This window comes from Chenopodium album, chromosome 13 (genome assembly GCF_948465745.1).
Source record: "Chenopodium album chromosome 13, dcCheAlbu1.1, whole genome shotgun sequence".
NCBI classification, from domain to species: domain Eukaryota; kingdom Viridiplantae; phylum Streptophyta; class Magnoliopsida; order Caryophyllales; family Amaranthaceae; genus Chenopodium; species Chenopodium album.
The window spans coordinates 7,414,705-7,433,772 of NC_137846.1; the positions used below are offsets into that span (position 1 = coordinate 7,414,705).

At 34.6% G+C, this 19,068-nt stretch overlaps 2 protein-coding genes across 8 annotated transcripts; one reads left to right on the forward strand and one right to left on the reverse strand.

The window, feature by feature from the left end:
* Positions 1-2,132: 2,132 nt before the first annotated feature.
* On the reverse strand, positions 2,133-6,916 carry LOC145574471 (uncharacterized). Of its 4 annotated transcripts, none has more exons than XM_081632265.1 (10): positions 5,647-6,911; positions 5,388-5,561; positions 4,599-4,640; positions 4,408-4,488; positions 4,145-4,255; positions 3,552-3,656; positions 3,295-3,464; positions 3,098-3,211; positions 2,831-2,938; positions 2,133-2,719 (listed from the first exon to the last, which is right to left on the reverse strand). In XM_081632265.1, the coding sequence occupies exons 1-7, from the start codon at positions 6,742-6,744 to the stop codon at positions 3,405-3,407; spliced, it is 1,671 nt and encodes a 556-aa protein (XP_081488391.1). In that variant the 5' UTR covers positions 6,745-6,911; the 3' UTR covers positions 2,133-2,719; positions 2,831-2,938; positions 3,098-3,211; positions 3,295-3,404. The 4 variants fall into 4 exon arrangements, with proteins under 4 accessions (XP_081488391.1, XP_081488392.1, XP_081488390.1 ...); XM_081632266.1 differs by having other exon boundaries at positions 2,136-2,719; positions 3,098-3,190; positions 4,599-4,634; XM_081632264.1 differs by having other exon boundaries at positions 2,137-2,719; positions 3,098-3,190.
* Positions 6,917-10,604: 3,688 nt separating this feature from the next.
* Positions 10,605-17,828, forward strand: LOC145574470 (calmodulin-binding protein 60 B-like). 4 transcript variants are annotated; one of them, XM_081632261.1, is made up of 9 exons: positions 10,605-10,971; positions 12,911-13,001; positions 13,178-13,265; positions 13,751-13,800; positions 14,333-14,829; positions 15,534-15,694; positions 15,789-15,992; positions 16,083-16,254; positions 16,840-17,637. In XM_081632261.1, exons 2-9 carry the CDS (start codon positions 12,913-12,915, stop codon positions 17,316-17,318), a joined length of 1,740 nt encoding a protein of 579 aa, XP_081488387.1. In that variant the 5' UTR covers positions 10,605-10,971; positions 12,911-12,912; the 3' UTR covers positions 17,319-17,637. The 4 variants fall into 4 exon arrangements, with proteins under 4 accessions (XP_081488387.1, XP_081488389.1, XP_081488388.1 ...); XM_081632262.1 differs by lacking the exon at positions 10,605-10,971 and adding an exon at positions 17,721-17,828 and having other exon boundaries at positions 12,578-13,001; positions 16,840-17,365; XM_081632263.1 differs by lacking the exon at positions 12,911-13,001.
* The last annotated feature ends 1,240 nt before the right edge of the window (positions 17,829-19,068 follow it).

The window sequence follows — 19,068 nt, forward strand, 5'->3', positions numbered from 1 at the left end:
ACTTGCATGTACATGTATTTACTAGCTTTACTACCTACTGTAAAAATTTAGGCTCCTTGTAAATTAGCACATTTTACTTTTTGCCAATGAATGAACCAAATTTTACTGACATTTGTTATCTAAGTGCATTATCTAGCATATTAACTATTAAGCCGTCAAATGACAATCAAAAAAGATGTAATGTATGGCGTGTAACACAAATCCCTTCTGTTATTTCTATAAGATTGTTTCATATACTAAAAACGAATGTCTTTAAGAAATTGCTCCATATCTTTAATTTAAAATTTTCCTCCCATGCAACCTCATTTGATGTCTCTTTCTATCTTGCTATCAACAATTATGTCCACTTAGTACACTTACTTCTTTTAGTTTTAAGAACACAGCGATTAACTAAAGGTCTGTTCACTTCAGCTTAATTTCAGTTCAGTTCAGCTCCAATCAGTTTAGTTCAGGTCCAATCAGTTTAATTCAGCTCCTAATTTCCTTCTCTTATAAAATATTCATTTCAGCTCAGTTCAGTTCGACTCCAATCAGTTCAATTCAGCTCCAATTAATTTAGTTTAGTAAATGTGAACAGACCCTAATAATAGTAAGTAATAACACAATAGGATTGCTAAAATAATGCACACAAAACCCAAAAGATGCCAACACTACATAATGACTAGAAATGGTAGGTGATACGAAAATTTAAGTTAAGTTTTGGAGGCTCAAATTGCATGGTGCATGATGTGTAATGCATATAGAAAAGTTGACACTTGGGGTATACAAGGTCCCATTAGATTTCATCATGCAATTTATACCATCATATTTTTTTTGTCATTTGTTACCAATAACATTTCTTACAAAAGTTCTAGTACAAAATTGACATGAACACATGATGTATATGACTACTTTTGTTTTTTGTTTCCTTTTGCGTGATTGTCTGTGTCCCAAACCCAATTTGATTATTGGTTTATTGAGTAAAAAAAAAGCAGTGTTTTTTCTTTGTTCAAATAAGCATCGAGTCCAAAACAAGATGTATAGATTAATAGCTACTCCATAGTAAGAAGAGAATTATACTATCTTCTTGTTTTCTTGGGACACTTATATCGACATAAGGTATCAATCCTTTTATTTTACCTCTTAAATGAACCTGCTCATGAACAATTTCGTTGTGTATTTTCTCTTTAAAGAGCGTCAGTTAAACTAGTTTTCCATAGATAATTGCCCCATCCTATCCCTAACCTATATGAATAACTAGTATTGAGAATTTTTCCCATAGATAATTTCCCCCTCCAATCCCTTACCTATAATAGCTAGAATTGAGAATTGAGATGGGAAATAACTGTTATGTTTAATCTATGCTTAACTATCTACTATTACGATCATCTATATTCTTTTATATACGCACATGAAATTTGATTGATTCCTCTTAATTTATACATCTATTAATTGTTGAAGTGAAAATATAAACAATATTTTTGAAAAATATGATCCATCGGACGCAGAAAAGTTAATAAGTTAAAGAGCTAAAGTGTAATTAGTAGAGCAGTTGACATGATAATGGTAGCTGTTGATGTTCTATTTGGTCACCAGCAAGTGATTGACATTTTTAAATTGTCCATGTGCATGGGCGGATGGGCCTATCATGATCATGAATTACTTTGACGCAACTTCAAGGTAACGTAAATGCCATAATCGTGAACAATTTGATTGAAAGTTTCAGAAAAATACAAATAAACAAAGTATTAGCTACATGTCGGTTAGAAATGATAAGTTATCTTTTGATATTTTTATGAAACTGGTTCACACAATGATATGAGTTTAGAACCAAAAAGTAATTAGAACGGTTAGTGCGGGTAAAACTTGATTCTTAATACTTCGTATATACCATGATTTGGTTATTGTAATATTGTTCAAGGTTGAATTATTTTTCATTTATTTGATACACAAGAGGTTTGGTAAAAGTCATACACTCATACCCACCAGGTTCCCCCCCCCCCCCCCCCCCCCCCCCTTTATCTTGAACCTTCAGCATTTTGAGATTTGTGTTAGAAACTGATTTTTCTTAAACAAACATGTCCAAAAAAAGTAATACAAGGACAAGAAGTAAAGGAAAAAAAAAAGCTTTTACCTAATCCACTATATAAGTTGTAATTCTTTATCACACCATGCTTTAAAAGTATTTCATGTACATAAGACATAACAAGTATAAATATCTCGTGTATTGCCATGAGTATGCATTTATCTTTTAATATTGGAATTTGTCATCATTCATCCATAAATATCCATGTGTATTAGCACGAGTATGCAAAATAGCAAGCGGTTTAGCCTTGTCAACAACCTTGTCAACCACACACTTCAATTCTGCAAGCTAGTGTTGAAAACACCCCAAGTATTTGCCCGCTTCATGTTAACTGCTACGGATGATGTAGGTAGGCCACCAGATGGTAATGAACAACAGCCAAATTAAGGGAAGTGGTCGATAGGACTCTCAAAAAATAAATAAAGGCCCAATGTGCTTGATTGCATAATTTATTAATTTGGCATACAAGATCAACACAAAGTTACTATTTAAGAGGAAAGCCCTATAAGTGGAAATTTCCTAATTCAGTATATCACAACTTTTACTAGCATGGACATTCACTAATTCTGTAATTCAGTGTATGTAAGTGCACTAGCATTTCAGTATATCAGCTCGATCCACATTTCTGCAAATGAAGTTCAGTAGCTGTATCACCTGTATGAATAAAAATTTGTAAGACAAGCATGCAAAACTGAGTTTCTAACAGAACACAACACTTCACAAGCACCAAAAGTACAGCAAAAAGAGAGAGAGACGAATACTCACAGATTGATAGGGACATCTGATGATCGAAAAGAGATTTTCATCAAAATGACATGCTCAATGAAGACACAGCTCATTAATCAATTAAATTTCTGGAGTTTTGGCCTTCATCTGAGATTTTAAATTGAACACACAAGGACAGAACCAAGAAAAAACCATTCTAGTAAAAATCACATTGCTTCATCATAACACGGACAATCAACAAACAAGGTTTATTGGATTTTAATGTTATTAACAAGAACTAGAAATGAGACAGGAAAATAAACCTACCGGTTCATCACCTTCATGATACAGTCCACACAGATGAAATTCGATTGCTTTGTTCTTCAACAACACATAGTGTTGAGCTTTGACTGATCAGATCTGCAAAACACCAATTAAGTACTAAAAAGTAATTTTTAGCAATGACAATGTTTATGAAGTAAGTTAAACAAGCTTCTAAACTACTCCGTACCACGTATACTTACCCAACAGCTACAACTTCCATGTTTCCACTCCTACCTACGACATAGTCCAAGATTTGCACCAGTACCCAAGTTCTGCAGTATGGTAAGTTCAACAGGATTGTATGCAAGCATTACGCCAATGACTCTGAACTGTCCGTATGAACTACAGTCAATAACTTCCAATGAAAGACCTGAAGATGATAAGGAGATTGTTACGAAGAAGTAATATTATATTGATTGATCACATTGAAATCTACACTTAAGACAATAGTTTGTACCACTTCAAAATATTCTGCTTCTTTCCCTATTTTAGCTTCAATATCCTTGGCCAATGATTTCTCTGAATCGGGAAGCATAGGTAGGTCACCCTTATTCACCAAAGCCTACACAAAAAACATCAAATTTACCAGTAGGAAACAAGCAGTAAAGGAAGGATAATTGACAAATTATCATGTTTTCAAGATAAAACTCATCAACTACAGCCATTTATATTTCCATTGGGGTCACTGGACACAAAATTTGGGCTTGCATGAAGGGCACACGACAACGAAAATATCAAAACATCAAACCAGATATTTTTATTTCTATCTTTAAAGGGTCTTTTTGTAAGAACACATCTAACTCTATTTTATAAGATAATTAGACAATGCGAAAACTAATTCTGGACAGGGTGTAAGTGTATAACTATTTTACTGCAGTTTCTTTAGCAAAACATGGAGAGTAGGAAGATCCCAGCATTTGTCAGTTTTTATTGATAAAAACTTGATCCTTAGAACATCATTATAGCTATTATTTATCGTTGACTGAACATCACCTGCCAGCTTCACGTAAAGTGCTCTGACTTCTTAGAAATTTAAACAAGATTGGTTACCAACACAAAGCCTTCACCAGAATTATCAAATTTGATCTCTCTGAGCTTCAATAGCTTGTGCTGCTGAATGATGACTGATATACGTAAAATGAAGCAGAAAAGTCCAAATTTCTGTAATAAATTAAATTTATAAGATTCACAAAAGCAAGAATAAAGAATCATTACACTTTAACTTCACTGTTGAATTATGCAAGTATAGGTATTTTTCTTTTTCTTTTTTTTTGTGGGGGGGGGGGGGGGGGGGGGGGGGGGGGAAGGGGTACCTCTCTTGAGAAACCTTGGAGAAAAGTACATTCAAATTTAGGGAACTTCTTCCTATGATGTCTAGCAAGTTGTGCTATCAACTGCATAATCAACAAGTAACGATCACCAATAAGAGCCAAAAGGACAAAGACAATGGAACTATAGCACTGTCTATACAAAATTAGAACTATAGAGGTATCATTAAATATACCTCAATCTCCTCACCGGTGTAACCATCTAGCTGGCTCTGTTCCTGCCACAAAAGCCTACTGTAAGGGAACAAGTTTGCAAAAGCCACGAAAAATCATTTAGCACCACCTAAATTAACATTATTCATATAATTACCCAACCTCATCAATCCGTAATGAAGATGTCATCCATCACTGACAGATTCAACAGTCAATTTACTGCATTTTTAGCACTTGTGTACAAAGTCAATTTACTGCATTTTTAGCACTTGTGTACAAAGTCTAGAAAGACTACTATGTTTCTAATTGTTGCCCAAACGCCTAAAGCAATATGATTATATACCATGCAAACACAATAATAAATCTATGCTATGCTCAAAAGTGCACTCTAGTTCATCAGCACAATCATCATTCAAAAAAGCAACTGTTTCTTCCACTGTTAAAACATATTGAGCTAGATCTGTTAAGAAGTTCGCACAATCCACTCATCTAGAAAAAGTAGTCACATTGTCTCAGGCTCTCAGCTACTCAATTTAAGTGCAGGTATATTAAGAAATCCAATCACAATCTATTTCTATTCTAGGATATGTGACATAATATATGTGACTATCAATACCAAAACGAGAAATTATCATGTTCCATTCCCTCAGGGTCCAAGTAATTCTAAGTCATACCAACATTTCAGATAATGATTGGCTATTTGGCTTAATGTCAGAAAATTGTACTTGCTACTTGCTAATTCTTACTTTTTCACCAAAATATAGGAAAAGTATCATGTTAAGAAAGTAAACTGGAAAATGCAAATATCCTACCATGATTATGCTACAAGACTGTTTATGGTAGCTCTTTTTCCCAAAATAGAGACCAATATTGTGAAGCATACAAGCAGCTTCAAGATACTCAAAATCCTTCTCATCAAGACACAATTCAACAGCTAAGCGATCTTCAAAAACCTTGTTGCACTTCCTCAGACCTTGAAATATATCCTACAAAGATTATCCAACAATACACTCATTAGCATAAACATTTTAATTGGTCTTACATTCAAATCAGAGCTCCAACAAGTAATACCTTCGCGATAGCAGAAGACTGAACACCATTCTTCATCCTATCATTCCCATTAAACCTCATAGCAAGTCTAATCACCGATTTCCATCTAATATTGGCATTTAAATCCAACCCCGGAAAAGCCTCAGACACCATCTCAGCCACTACTCCCTCTCCCAACGCATACCTGGAAACCTGCATCTCACTAATCCCAAGCAACTCCATAATTTCTTCCAAAAGAATCGCACCCGCCACAATGAACTCCGACCTCTTACCAAAGAACCCGTCTCTTCGAGCCTTCTCCCTCTCATTAAACCCTCCCTCACACAATCTCTCCACAAGACCCCTCAATTCATCCCTACTAAACCACCACCAATTCCTCCTCTTACCTTCCCCCAAAACCCTAATCTCTTTATCCCCATCATCACATCCATAACCACACCAAATCGCCTTCTCAATTGCTCGAATTGTCCCAGATGATCCAATTGCAACCTCAAACCCTAAATTCTTAACTTTCCCAACCAACCCAGATCCTTCAATCAACTCACGAACATAATCCCTAATTCCAACCAAATCATTCTCCCCAAATTTCTGGGTCAGCATCAAATGCCCTAATCTCAAAGAATCGGCATAAACAACCTCCCCCTGTTCCCCAACCACCAATTCAGTAGACCCACCTCCAATATCTACTGTCAAAACCCTTTTATCATAAACAGGTAAAAATTGAAGCAAACCAACATAAATTAACCTAGCTTCTTCAACCCCAGATAAAACATTCACTTCAAAATCAAAACCCAGATGTTCTCTCACCTCTTTAAGGAAGATACTCCGGTTTCCAGCTTCTCTAATGGCGGAAGTTCCAACCACCCTAATTTGAGTCACATTGTTGGACCTTAAAACTTCTTGGAATTTCTCGAGGGATTCAATTGCTCGGAGCTGGGAATCCGGCCAAATTAACGACGACGACGATGAATTGCGGCCCAATGCGACGGCGTCGGAGTGACTGTAGATGGTGGTAAACTTGGCAGTGGTGGGTTCGAAATGGATGATCAAGAGTTTGAAGGTGTTAGTGCCCATATCAATGGAGGCAAAAATGTTTTGGGATTTAAGTGGGATCGCCATTTTTGCGGGTTTTTTGGAATTTTGTGGGTTTTTTTTTTTTTTTTTTTATAAGAGGAATTTTGTGGGTTTTGATTGGTTTTAAAGGGGTTTGGATTTTTGAAAATTCGGTTTAACGGTTTTTGGAATTGTGGATTTTGAATTTTTGATCGAGTTGGGGCTTGGGTGATCATCAATTCAGTTGCCGTGTCGTATGTGATGGGTCAGGTAGAGATATCACTGTGTTATTGTGTTGGGCAAAAGTGGTTGTTGCTTGTAGTATAGTACTTCTCCTTTTTTTTAGTTGACACCGTTGACTTTTACAGTATTTATATAACACGATTTGACTTGATTTTGTGGTTTATAGATACAATAAAACATATTTATGTGGGATTTTGTTTGAATCGTTTCAATGTATATTTTATTAATATCCATTTTTTATAATTTTACAATGTTAATAATTAGAGATATTAATCGTTTAAAACATGCGTTGGCAAGCGTGATAATAGAAAGGTGTCATTAAAAAAAATAGAGGAAGTATATTGTAATAACAATAATCGTAGATGGTAAAATAAAAACTTAGGCCTGTTCACATTTACTTAATTTCAATTCGGTTCAGTTCAGTTCAGCTCCAATAAGTTTAGTTCAGTTCAGCTCCTAATTTCCCTCTTTCATAAAATATTCAGTTCAGTTTAATTCAGTTCACCTCAATTCAATAAATGTGAACAGACCCTTAGTCTACTTTCATATGTTTCATCATACAGTTACATTTCAGAAGGACCTCTAGAGGTTGCCCCTCATCCTTGAGGTGTGAAGTTCGATTCTCATCATGTATGTACTATCTCTCTAATGAAAAGGCATTAATCACTTATAGCTTTAGTAGGTTTTCACATGTGATTGGCACATACTATTTTCTTCTATTATTTACAAAAGGAGGACCTGTGAGATATTTCGGCCCGACAAGGCCCTTCTCCTAACCACCACCACCATTTATTTTTGCAATGTTGCTCTAAAAACTGGTCAAGCATGTAGCTCTAACTATTTATTATTTTTGCAAGCAAGGACCTCAAAGGCAATGTTGTTGTTGTTGCTATAAGAGAGAGGTATGAGGAATATGTTTCTATGTGAGTAACAATTAGTTGTAAGAATATAAAACTATTATAATGAAACAAAGAGAATATGTTTCTTCAAAAAGAAATGTAACTATTATAATGAAAGAAAGAGAATATGTTTCTCTAAAAAAACATGTAACTATTATAATGAAACAAAGGAAATATGTTTTTATGTAAGCAACTATTAGTTACGAGAATAAGTATTAGGAAAGTTTGTTTAGAGAGAAGATGCTAAAATGAACAATTGTTTAACGTCACAAAGAGCTAGAAGCTGCTAAAATGGTAAATGAAAATTCAATAGCTACTTAAATTCTAATATACTCCGTAAAATTGATAGCTTTTGAGAAGCATTGGTTCAAAAAAATTCAAAATATAAAAGTTAAAATTCACAATCACTTAAACTTTAACTCTTTTCTTTTTCTTTTTCTTTTTCTTTTAAAAAAATAAATAAATAAAAACATTAAGAATTGTTACCTTAGGTAGGTTGTAAAAATGTAGAGAAGTAAAAAAAAATGTGTAAACATTTATTTAGAGGTAATGGATATTGGTCCTCAAAAACACTCGATAATGATAATGATTTACTTGAATTAATTTCCAACCTTCTTGTAAAAATATATATATATATTCCAACCTTAAAAGAGTTTTACTTACTAAACATGCTCTAATATGTAAATAATGTGGTTTCCGAAATTGTGAGAATGAAATATAGGTAAAGAAAAGGACCTTGAAGGCGAGATCTGTTGATTATGTTCAAATTTGCATGTATACTACCTAAAGTTGTTATTGGTAGGACAAATAACAGCTGAAAGAAGCATTATATTTAACAATAAATTTTCTTCCTATCATATCAATCATATGTGATCTTTAATCAATCATCTAGCTGATAGATTAATTAAGCTATTGATAAATAATACGGAGTAGTACTTAATTTTATTAATTTATTATATATAAGTCCACTTATTAAAATATTCTGCTACGCAACGAATTTTGGTCGTTGGTAGGTATATTTGTTGAGCTCTTTACATTTTTTTAATTTTTGTAGGAGACCACTTATCTAAAGTTTTTTCTAATTAATTAATAGGAAAGATTATTTAATGATAAATAAGTATAAAGACTACATTTCCATAATAAGATATTACGATGTATGATGCACACAATTTTATATTTTTTGGTAGGTAAGAAAGAAAACTTTTTATCAATTTGAAACTTTTCACAGGTCAAACCGCATCGAATTAACGAATTAGGTATTTTAAGGGTAGGAGGGGATGGGGGATAAAGAATCCTTACGTTCAAAATGCCCTTATTAAGAATTGTACCATCTAACTTTAAGATTAAAAGATTTTTTCCTTATCGATAGACCAACACTTAATTAGTGAATGGCACATATATACACATGTCACACATACTTCAAAATTCAAACACATGTATGAATGCTAAAAAATGCCGTGTTGGCGTATTGCTAATTATATTTTTAAAAATCACTTATATTATTACCAAGTCTTATACTTGTATTTAATTATTTATGTAATATTTGTTTGTTTGTACATGTGAGGCCAAGGATATCCTAGAAAAATGTAGCTAAATTGAAGGATGACCCTTCGTCTCTTCCAAATACTCTACTTTGGGCAAGTATCAAACCTCCATCACCCACCATCTATCAAATGAAATACCGATACTTCACCTTAAAAAAAAATAAAAAATAAAAAAATATTCAGCACAAATAATTTTTGCTCTACAAAAATAATTTCTGTTCAGTGAAAATAATTTCAATTTGGTAAAATTAATTCCAGTTAAATAAAAATAATTTAAGTTTAGTAAAAATAGAGTGAAATGAATAGAGCCTAAGTATTAGCTTAGTGGTAAGAAACAAGAATATGGGCTTTCCACTAGAAAAAATCGATAGAAAGCCTTTCAAAATTAAACATTGGATGCTAAGGTTTTAGAAAGAGGAGAGAGGAGAAAGAGATTAATGTTTATATATATATATATATATATATATAATATATATATAAAATCTCTCGTTTCTAAATAAAAGTGTAATTCACCTTTATTATGTTCTTATTCATTAACTTTTTTTTTTATTTTTTTTTATTTACCTTTAATTAACCAAAGCTTTAATCTTTTTTTATTCACCTTTAATTTCTTAAAACCAACATTAAATCCTTATACTCCGTAAGAAAAACATTATTTTTTTTAAAAAAGGATTTAATTTGATTTTATAAAAATAAAATTGATTAACAACATTTAACATTGCTTGAATCTATGTAGTTTTAAATACATTTCGAGTTCAATTGTTTTTTTATTTTTTATTTTTTATTTTTTTTTTATCGTTGCCAAGTTAAGAAAATGGCTTAGAGCTAGGCATATACTTGATCGGGCTAAACCATAAGGGCTAGTCAGGCACAACATGATATAACCCTACATGTGGACATGTGGTAGGCTCAGTATGACATGAGAGACAAGCCGGTGGAGCATGGCCTCGTGGGCATCATTTTCAAATTTAGCCAATATTTGGAGGTGAATACAATGAGTTGATCGGCCTATGTTTATTCATTTTACTATAAAAAAATATACAGAGTATGTTAAGGACACTCAAAAGCTTGACACAATTGACACTTTTTTTTTTTTTTTTTTTTTTTAACGGTAAAATACAGGATGAGCATTCGAACCCAAGTCACACCTTGGAGGGACTAACCATCCCTTTACTCCTCACTCCTCACACAACCGGCACAATATAAACCAATACAACACGACCTTTTCTTAATCCGTTTCAGTCTTTCAGACACGATTTGTTTGAACACGGGACACAATGACCCGGCCCGTGCCCGGCTCCAGTAAAGACGGAACAGCGGACTTGTGGAAGATTAGAAAGGCAGAAAGCGGATCGAAATTTCAAATTCCTAGCACGCCCTCCCCCACCACCAAGTCCACCACCATCTTTAATCTCCGGAAGTCTAAAAAAATCCTCTGAAAACCCCAGAAAATGTACCATAATGTCATCTTCCCAAGCAATTTCCAGCAGACAATTAGAAAATTCTTTTTACCCTTTATTGAATTCCTTAAAGGGTATTTTGTAGGAGAGAGAAATTGATTTTTTTTGGGTTGTGGTCGAGATTCAATTCTAATTCCACACTCAATGGTCAGAGCTTTTCCCATTTCTCTCTCATTTCGTTGCTTTTACTTGACTTGCTTGTGGAATTGGAATTTCTATTTATTTGATTTTCTAAATTCTATGGAATTCCCTGTTTCTTCTTTATGTTATTGAATTTTATTTGTTGCGAATTTTGGTCTAAATTGTGCTTACTTATCTCATCTCTTTCTTAAAACTTTGATGAAATGCCCATCACAATTTCGATTGTAGTTTCTATCTACCTTCCCTCAAATGTACGGAGTACAATAATTACTGTTACACTCTTTTCGTTATTGAAAGTTCAACTCATTTGTTACAAGACAATTAGTGAATTAAACAACTAAACAAGTGATTCTAGGTTGAATGGTTGATATGTGATTTTGTTGTTAGTTTATTGGCTATACTTCGTATGATTTACAAAGTACTTCGTATCATTTAAGAAATATATTTGATGCTTATATCTAATTAGGCCGTGTATTATAAAACGGCGCATTTTGTTACCATTTCAAAGCTGATGTATGTGAAATGAAAATAATTAGAATTGACATATTATAGCAACTTAAGTACAATTTATAACGAATTTGGTGGTGCTGTCAAGATGTGTTAGCGTGACATTGTTACTAGGTACTGTGCTGTATTTAATACCATATGATATGCATAACCCTGAGAGGCTGAAAAAAAGCACGAGTTGTATTTCTTGCACAAGTAGTTTTTCTTTTTGAGATGTCCTTTTCTATGTTGTCTTGAGCATTGACCTTCATTTTACTTTTTGTTCAGGACAAATTAAAAGTCTTTGTTATTATTTTTATCATTATTTATGTATGATATTCATCGAATATTGCAAATTTTAGTAGTTATAAGTTGCCAAATACTCCGTATAACTCCAACTATTGCAATTATTAAAATTGGAGGAATATCTATATATGTGAATAATACAATTTGTATTTATATGTATGTGTATGTGTATACGTATCATTTCTCAAGTTTCACCTTTTTGGATTGGCATGCGAATCTAGTTTTTCTCCGTTCCACTTGCATTAATCCCATCTATGATAGTTAGGCTTGGTTATTTGGATGAGGCATCTTTATATCAGAGTGTCCTCAATTAATTAACTTGTGGTATATATTCTTCCTCATCTATTTATTTATTTATTTATTTTTTTTTTTTTAAATTTTTGGTGCGAATGAGTCAAAAAGACACAACTAACAAATGAGGGAGAGGGGGATTCGATCCTATGACTTATCCTACATAGACCCTCGCTCATTGCCACTTGGCCAAGACCTCGGTCTTTCCATCTATTTATAGATTATAAATATACAAAAACTTGATTTTATTTTATTTGTATTTGTGCACTCATGTCTTACTCGTATAGTTGTATTAGTGTATCTTATCTCATTATGTCATGCTCTCTCACTTCCAAAGCGTTTGGTGACGAAATAGTTGATTTCTTATATCAGTTGACCACTAGACCATGACTGGTGAAATGCTCTTTTCAAGCCTCTACGCGTTTCTGTGGTTATGATTTCATGAAGCTTTATTTTTGATGATGAAATATAGTATTTTGTTCATTTATTTATTTTTGATACTCTCAAGTATCATATAACATGATTGACTAGATTATTTTCTACGTAAATTTGGCAAAATGTGTGGCTTACCCTGTTAAGATATTCAACTGTAACTATATTTTATACAAGTAAACGTTTTGTTTATTGTAGTATCAAGCATGTGTATCTTTAGTAAAGACTTTACAGAGGCATATTAGTTTTTGATAAATGATAATAATTTTGCTTGACTTTTAGTATACATGAAACTTTTGTATTTTAGTGAAGCTTCTACGCGCTTTCATAGGGGTTGATTTATTGCCTCGTACTCTATAAAACATGCAACTATTAGCAGTTTTTGGTTAGTACCCTGCTATTGATTTTTCTCTAGTTAATCTGGTTGTAGTGATGGTATTCAAGAGACAATTTGGTGAGGAGGCAAGTGACAATTCATCACTTAACAATAGCTCCCAAAGCCCGCCAACAAAAACTCGGAAGTGAGTGCATGGGTTTTTTGTTTTCAAGTGTTCATTGCTTTGTGTTTGTCTGTTTATATCTCTACTGTGAATGATCACAATGGCTGGTCTCACATAGTTATTTAAGGCTTGAAATGAGTTGCTGTAGTAAGTTTTTTCCAAGTATATCCGGTGACTGATTGACAATATTTTTGCAGAGTTGCTAACTATGTAATGAAGGAAGTGTCACTGCAAGAAATTGCAACGCAAATATCAGCTATATTGGAACCTGCCCTTCGCAGGATGGTATGTTTTTAGCTGATGCTTTTATCTTCCTGATCATGTTATGTTTTGTACATTTGGATGGCTGCACTTCATGTCAGTTTTGGCTGCAAATTTCCTTTTAGATTGTGTTAAGATCTGTAAGTGTCTAGTAAGCCTTCTAGCTATGCGTTCTCCGTGTCACACCACCTTATAGCCATGCATTCTCCGTGTCACTTATAAAAGCAGCAGTTAAAGAAGATATCAGTATACCTGTTTGAACAATTTGACACATTATGGTATTGGATATCCATTTAAAGTTTATACTTTTTAAATGTGATCCATCATTTTTATTATGGTTGTTTTCTTAAGCTTCAAAGGTTTTTTTTTAAAAATTAATTATTATTAATTTTGTTTTTTAAAGCTGTGTTTTTATTATGCTGAATCCCTTGCTAGCAATAGTGATATTAATGTTTTAATATTAATTACTGTTTTGAATTTTGAAATTTGACTACATGTACTGTGAACAGGTGAAGGAGGAGGTGGAGCCCCTGATATATTTCCTTCAGTCATCTCCAAGGTTAGTTCTTTGTGATACTTTGTTCTTTCGATTATTTTCCAGCTCCATGGATTGTGCTCAATTGATCGTAGCTCTTGCTTCTCCTATCGATTCAACTGTTCTAAAACTTGATAGATGCTTTCTAGTACAGTGGTTTTGTGGACAAATTAGTTGTAAATACTTCCTGCTAGTGGCTGGTAAAGATATCATGCTGTGGCTACTACTTTCTTTGGATTAAAAATGCTTTAGTTTTAAGGTTCAATCCCTTGGGTAGCTGGTCTTACTCTTAAAATGGATTTTCTTTTTCAGGGGAACTAGGGCTAAAGGTTTAAATTTTGTTTAATTTGTTTGTGTATCGATGTGTGATCCACTGTGTGTATTCATGCATGGGTGTGATTGAGTTAATAGGAGGAAAAAAAGGATTACATTAGAGATTGTGAAAGGCGTACTAATTTGGGGGGTTTATGAACTTTCACTAATTCCTTTATTTTTATGGAGCATGTTTGTTTTTTCTGTTATTATTATTATTGATCTTCTTGATTTTTGGTTGCAGACATTCGCTTGGTATCCATCAAGATTCATTTTCTTTAAGAAGCTTGCAATTGCTTTTTGTCAACAAATTGCCTTGTACGCTCTTTACAAACAGTAAGATTGAGGATGAAGAGCATAATTCTCTTCAATTAAAACTAGTTGATGCAAAGTCAAAGAGCCTGATCCAACATGGTCCATTCTCCTCTATAAAGGTTGAGATTTTTGCCCTTAATGGTGATTTTGCTGCTGATGGGCAGGAAAATTGGAGTGAGAGTGAATTTAATGATAACATTTTGCGTGAAAGAGAAGGTAAACGGCCGTTACTGGTAGGAGAGACTTCCTTTTCACTTATTGGGGGTCTTGGAACCATTGGGAACATCACTTTTACAGATAACTCAAGCTGGGTGAGAAGTAGAAAGTTCAAGTTAGGGGTTCGAGTAGTGTCAAGAGCATCTCATGGTATTGGCATCAGGGAAGCAGTGAGTGAAGCTTTTATGGTATTGGACCATCGTGGGGAATGTAAGTGTCTCCTCTCTTTCCTTATCTTGAATTCTAACTTGACCTGGTAACACATCCAGCCTTTTAGTGCCTATTTTTCCCTTAAGTATTTTTTACCAAGCAAAATAGCAGTCTGGTAGTTCAGAAAACTCTATAAAGAATTGCAATTGTAAAGTTTTGCGGAACATGCCTTTCAACATAGTGTTATTTTTATATGACAACCTACAATAGATCTGTATATGTATAGTGATTCTATAGTTTAGCACCGTATTAGCTGTCCTTTTCTGAAGTAGGAAGCTTAACTGAGAAGAGATCAGACATCAGACATCAAACATCAAACATATGACTTGTTTCTAAGTCCTCCCATCTTATTTACTTGGTTGACAGTTGCATATAGGTTTGCTTCTTTTTTCATTTTCTAGGTATTACTTGCATATTGTTTTGAATGTGTAGAGCCTCTTAACAAGCAATCCCCATCCCCCTCAGTCCATATAAAATGGAAAAAAGGGTAACTAATGGTTATAGGGATTCGTTATCATATAGATAAACTGCTATAGGTATTTTTTTTATATTGTCTGTTTAAACATGGAGAACAAAATACTTTTATGTCCACTTAATTGACAACTGCACTGACTGAATTATCTTTGAAAAGTATTCTTCAAACAACTAATACTCATGATTCTATTGTAGTTTCCTAATTGTGTATTTATAACTTGACTTTGCAGCCTATCAGAAGCACAACACACCATCCTTGGATGATCCAGTTTGGCGGTTAAAAAAAATTTCAAAACAGGGGGCATCACACAAGAAATTGGAGAAAAATGGAATCAAGACAGTAAAAGATTTCCTGATGCAATATCACATGAACTCATCTTTTCTACGGAATGTAAGAACATGGTTTTTGTATTGAGATGACCGTTGGAGAAAGTTGTGCTTTTATGCGATCTAATACAATATATCTTCAATCTTTTGTCTTCTAGGTCCTTGGGAAAGGGGTTGCTAATAGAACATGGGACATAATGGTGAAGCACGCTAATGAATGCCATCTAAACAACACATACTATAGTTACTTTAATGAAGCGGAGTCTGCTCAGCTCCTGTTCAACTGTGTCTACAAAGTCGTAGCTGTGAAGTTTGAAGGTCAAGATTACCAGCCTGTTGATACTCTTGATAATAGTCAAAAGGTGAGCAGAAAGTAGATCATAGGACCATGTAGGATATTTTTGCTACTCTGAATTTTATTGGCTGACTTGTCTTGTGTAATGATTTGTCAGGTTCTGGTGGAGAAGCTAAAGCAGTTTGCTTTCATAAATTTGAACCAACTGGTTCCAGTTAACAATCCATCAGTTATTTCTACTTCAATGGAACCAACTGTTGAACAACATGTCTTATTTCCTACTCCAAAGCTGGATTTACAGCATGATGCTCTTTCATTTATAGATCACGGTAATATGTCAAGTTTGTTTTTGTTAGAAGTGGATGGGGGATTGGGAGTAGTTTGTAAAAATAGACATCTCTGTATATCTTTCTTGTGAGATAAGGATTGGTGCTTTAAACTTCAGTGATATTGAAACTGGTTGAAATTCCAATTTAACTAGTGTTATGACTTTGGACAAATTCCCGGGTTCATATGAACTTTTTTAGAACTTCCAATTGACTCCCCCCCTCCCCCCCCCCCCCCCCTCTTTCTGGAATAATATAGGATTCTATTCGTCCGTTGTTTACGCTGACAGCCTTCTGGTACTGCCTTTGCTTAATGTTGCAAATCTTGCAATATGCGTGCCTGCAGAAAAGATTCTTTGGATGTGTTAGATCAGCAGTGGAAGTATTTATTGTGCAAGTTGGCGGCTGAATGAGTTTAGGTCACTAGACTCACTACTACTCTAGGCTACTAATGAGGAGCATGCTTTGTTTATTGATCCTTGATTTATAATTTCTTATGTGGACTAGAGTACTATTCTGGGATGACTGCTCTTGCTCAATGTTAAGCTCAATTTTTTTGCTTCTAATATTACTGCTATATTTGTACAGATGAACCGGATACGAAGTTGGATATTAATCTTTCAGATTCAGCATCATACCCCTGCACAATTGAAGATGGCTATACATTTGAAGTTGAACAGCCTAACCAACCGATACAGGGGTTTACTCCAGGAACTTTCTTAATGGGTGATTACGCTGCTGAGCTCTCTGACAAAGCCTATAACTGGCACCAAAACAGTCCAGTGGCAACATTTGCGCAAAACTGTCAGTTTGGAGAGCTGTCTCATATTCAAACCTCGCCCTTCTATCCTCCAAATTGGGGCCAAGGGGACAACGTTTTAGCAACTCTATCTCCTGCAACTCATTTTGATATCCTCTCCCAGCTTCCTGATCTTACTGGTGCTATCTCAGGCTCTGGAAAGTCTAGGGCAGGCTGGTGTAAGATTCGAGCTGCTGTTATGTGGAAGATTGTTAGACGAAATGCTGCTGCTAGAAGGAAAGCAAAATTTCCTTTCGGCTATCATTAATACAGATGCTGCCACACTGCTCATACTCCGAACTCTGAAATTGCTAGGTATAGTTAGGGCTGCGGCTCCCATAGAAAAGGGTGGCGTTAAGTCGAAATTACATTGTGACTGTATAATTAAAAAATGTTAGAAGGCAGAATTGCCATCTATTCCAATAGGTGGATTTTGTATGATGTGAATAAGCCTTCTAGTTGCTGCTTTTTGTGTGTGTCCTGTGGAAAAACTGTATACTTGCTGGGCATTGTCAGTGAGACAGTGAATCACTACTTGTAAATGTGATGGTACTTTTAAGGAATATAAAGTTACTTATTACTTCGTATGATTTGAGTACAAATTTTTTTTATGGGCGTCCTTGTTGATTTGCTTGGTACCTTGGTTCATTCTTTGTTGTGTGCATCGCAGGATCTAGTCAGGTTTCTCCAGCAAAGAGAACTGAGAAGATGTGAAGGGATGTGATTCAGAGGCATCACTCTGCGAGGAATATCAGGGGGTGGAAAGATCTAATTGGTGAGAAGCACCACCATTCAGGTATAGTGTTGATTGATGATTACATATAGGGTTGTTTTGAGAGTTTAGCAGGTAGTTTATCTTTAAGCTTTGGAAGATGGATTTATATGGACCTGGCCCCTGCGTACAGGTCTTGATTAGTCCTGTACAATGGGGTGGGGCTCCGATAAAAGCCCCGACCCAACCTTGAAATGTAAGGGGTCAGACTTGATACAGACCCCCTCCACATAAATGGGGTGAACTCTTAAAGGGTCAAAAATCTATTGTGTATAAATGAGCTTAGACCCATCTAATTTTGACCCAGCCCAACCCTAACTCACCCCATTGCACAGGCCTACTCTTGATCTAGCATGAAGCTTGGGTCTCAAGTAGCTTTCCATATTAGTAATGAAGGGGAAGAATAGTTTGAGGGTAAATGAACATAGCAAGGCATTGTGGGTGGGCAGTGGGGATGCTAGCTAGCAAACTCGATTGGGAAGGTTGTTAGCTACTAGCTAGCATCCCCAGTTTGCTAATCAAATCCCTAAGCACCTACTAATCTACTATAGTGAGGTTAATTAAACGACGGATTGATTGGCTAATAAAGGGGTACATCAATTAAATTAAAATAAAAATGTAAATACATGTATTCCACGTACATATTACATGTATATTTTTTGTGACACGTGGATTTTGTCATTAATTAATTAAGGAGTGGAGTACTGTATAACTTCAGACATAATTTACGATAACATCGCATTGACTGATTGTATCCGTACACTCGAAAATGAATATAAAATTCCAAAGAACAAGGATCCAATCAGTTACGTAGCCTGAGAATCTAACACTGCGTGAAATGTAATGGGGTTTTGTATGAGATCACTAGAAGACTGCTGTCTGGGCCGCCATACTTGGGCAGCAAGCACCCTTTTCGGGCAGAACGGGCAGGGAACACTGAAAGCTACTCATTGAGTCTGAGTCATTGGTGAGTTGGTGACTACTAAGCACTTTCATCACTAACTACTTACAAATAATCCACTGCTTAATATTTTAATAGTTTAACATAACCATAATAGGAGTAGTTAATATAATCATAGAGAAGCAGCAGTTATGTAATAATTAACAACTAGCTAAAATAAAAACCATTCTTATAGTTTAGTTGTCGCTAATCATTTTGGGGCATAAATTTTGAAGGTATTTAAAGAATATGAGACCGATGTATTATGAAAAAAAGATGGGTAAGTCTTGTATGTGGCTAGTTATA

Bases quoted from the DNA above. Each gene is read 5' to 3' on its own strand.
- LOC145574471 (XM_081632265.1), bottom strand. From the start codon at position 6,744: ATGGCGATCCCACTTAAATCCCAAAACATTTTTGCCTCCATTGATATG. The intron at 3,657-4,144 runs GTAACCAATCTT...TTTTTTGTGTAG, and splicing joins CTGGTGAAGGCTTTGTGTTG to GCTTTGGTGAATAAGGGTGA. The intron at 3,465-3,551 runs GTACAAACTATT...TATCATCTTCAG, and splicing joins AAGCAGAATATTTTGAAGTG to GTCTTTCATTGGAAGTTATT.
- LOC145574470 (XM_081632261.1), top strand. From the start codon at position 12,913: ATGGTATTCAAGAGACAATTTGGTGAGGAGGCAAGTGACAATTCATCA. The intron at 15,695-15,788 runs GTAAGAACATGG...TTTGTCTTCTAG, and splicing joins ACTCATCTTTTCTACGGAAT to GTCCTTGGGAAAGGGGTTGC. The intron at 15,993-16,082 runs GTGAGCAGAAAG...ATGATTTGTCAG, and splicing joins CTCTTGATAATAGTCAAAAG to GTTCTGGTGGAGAAGCTAAA.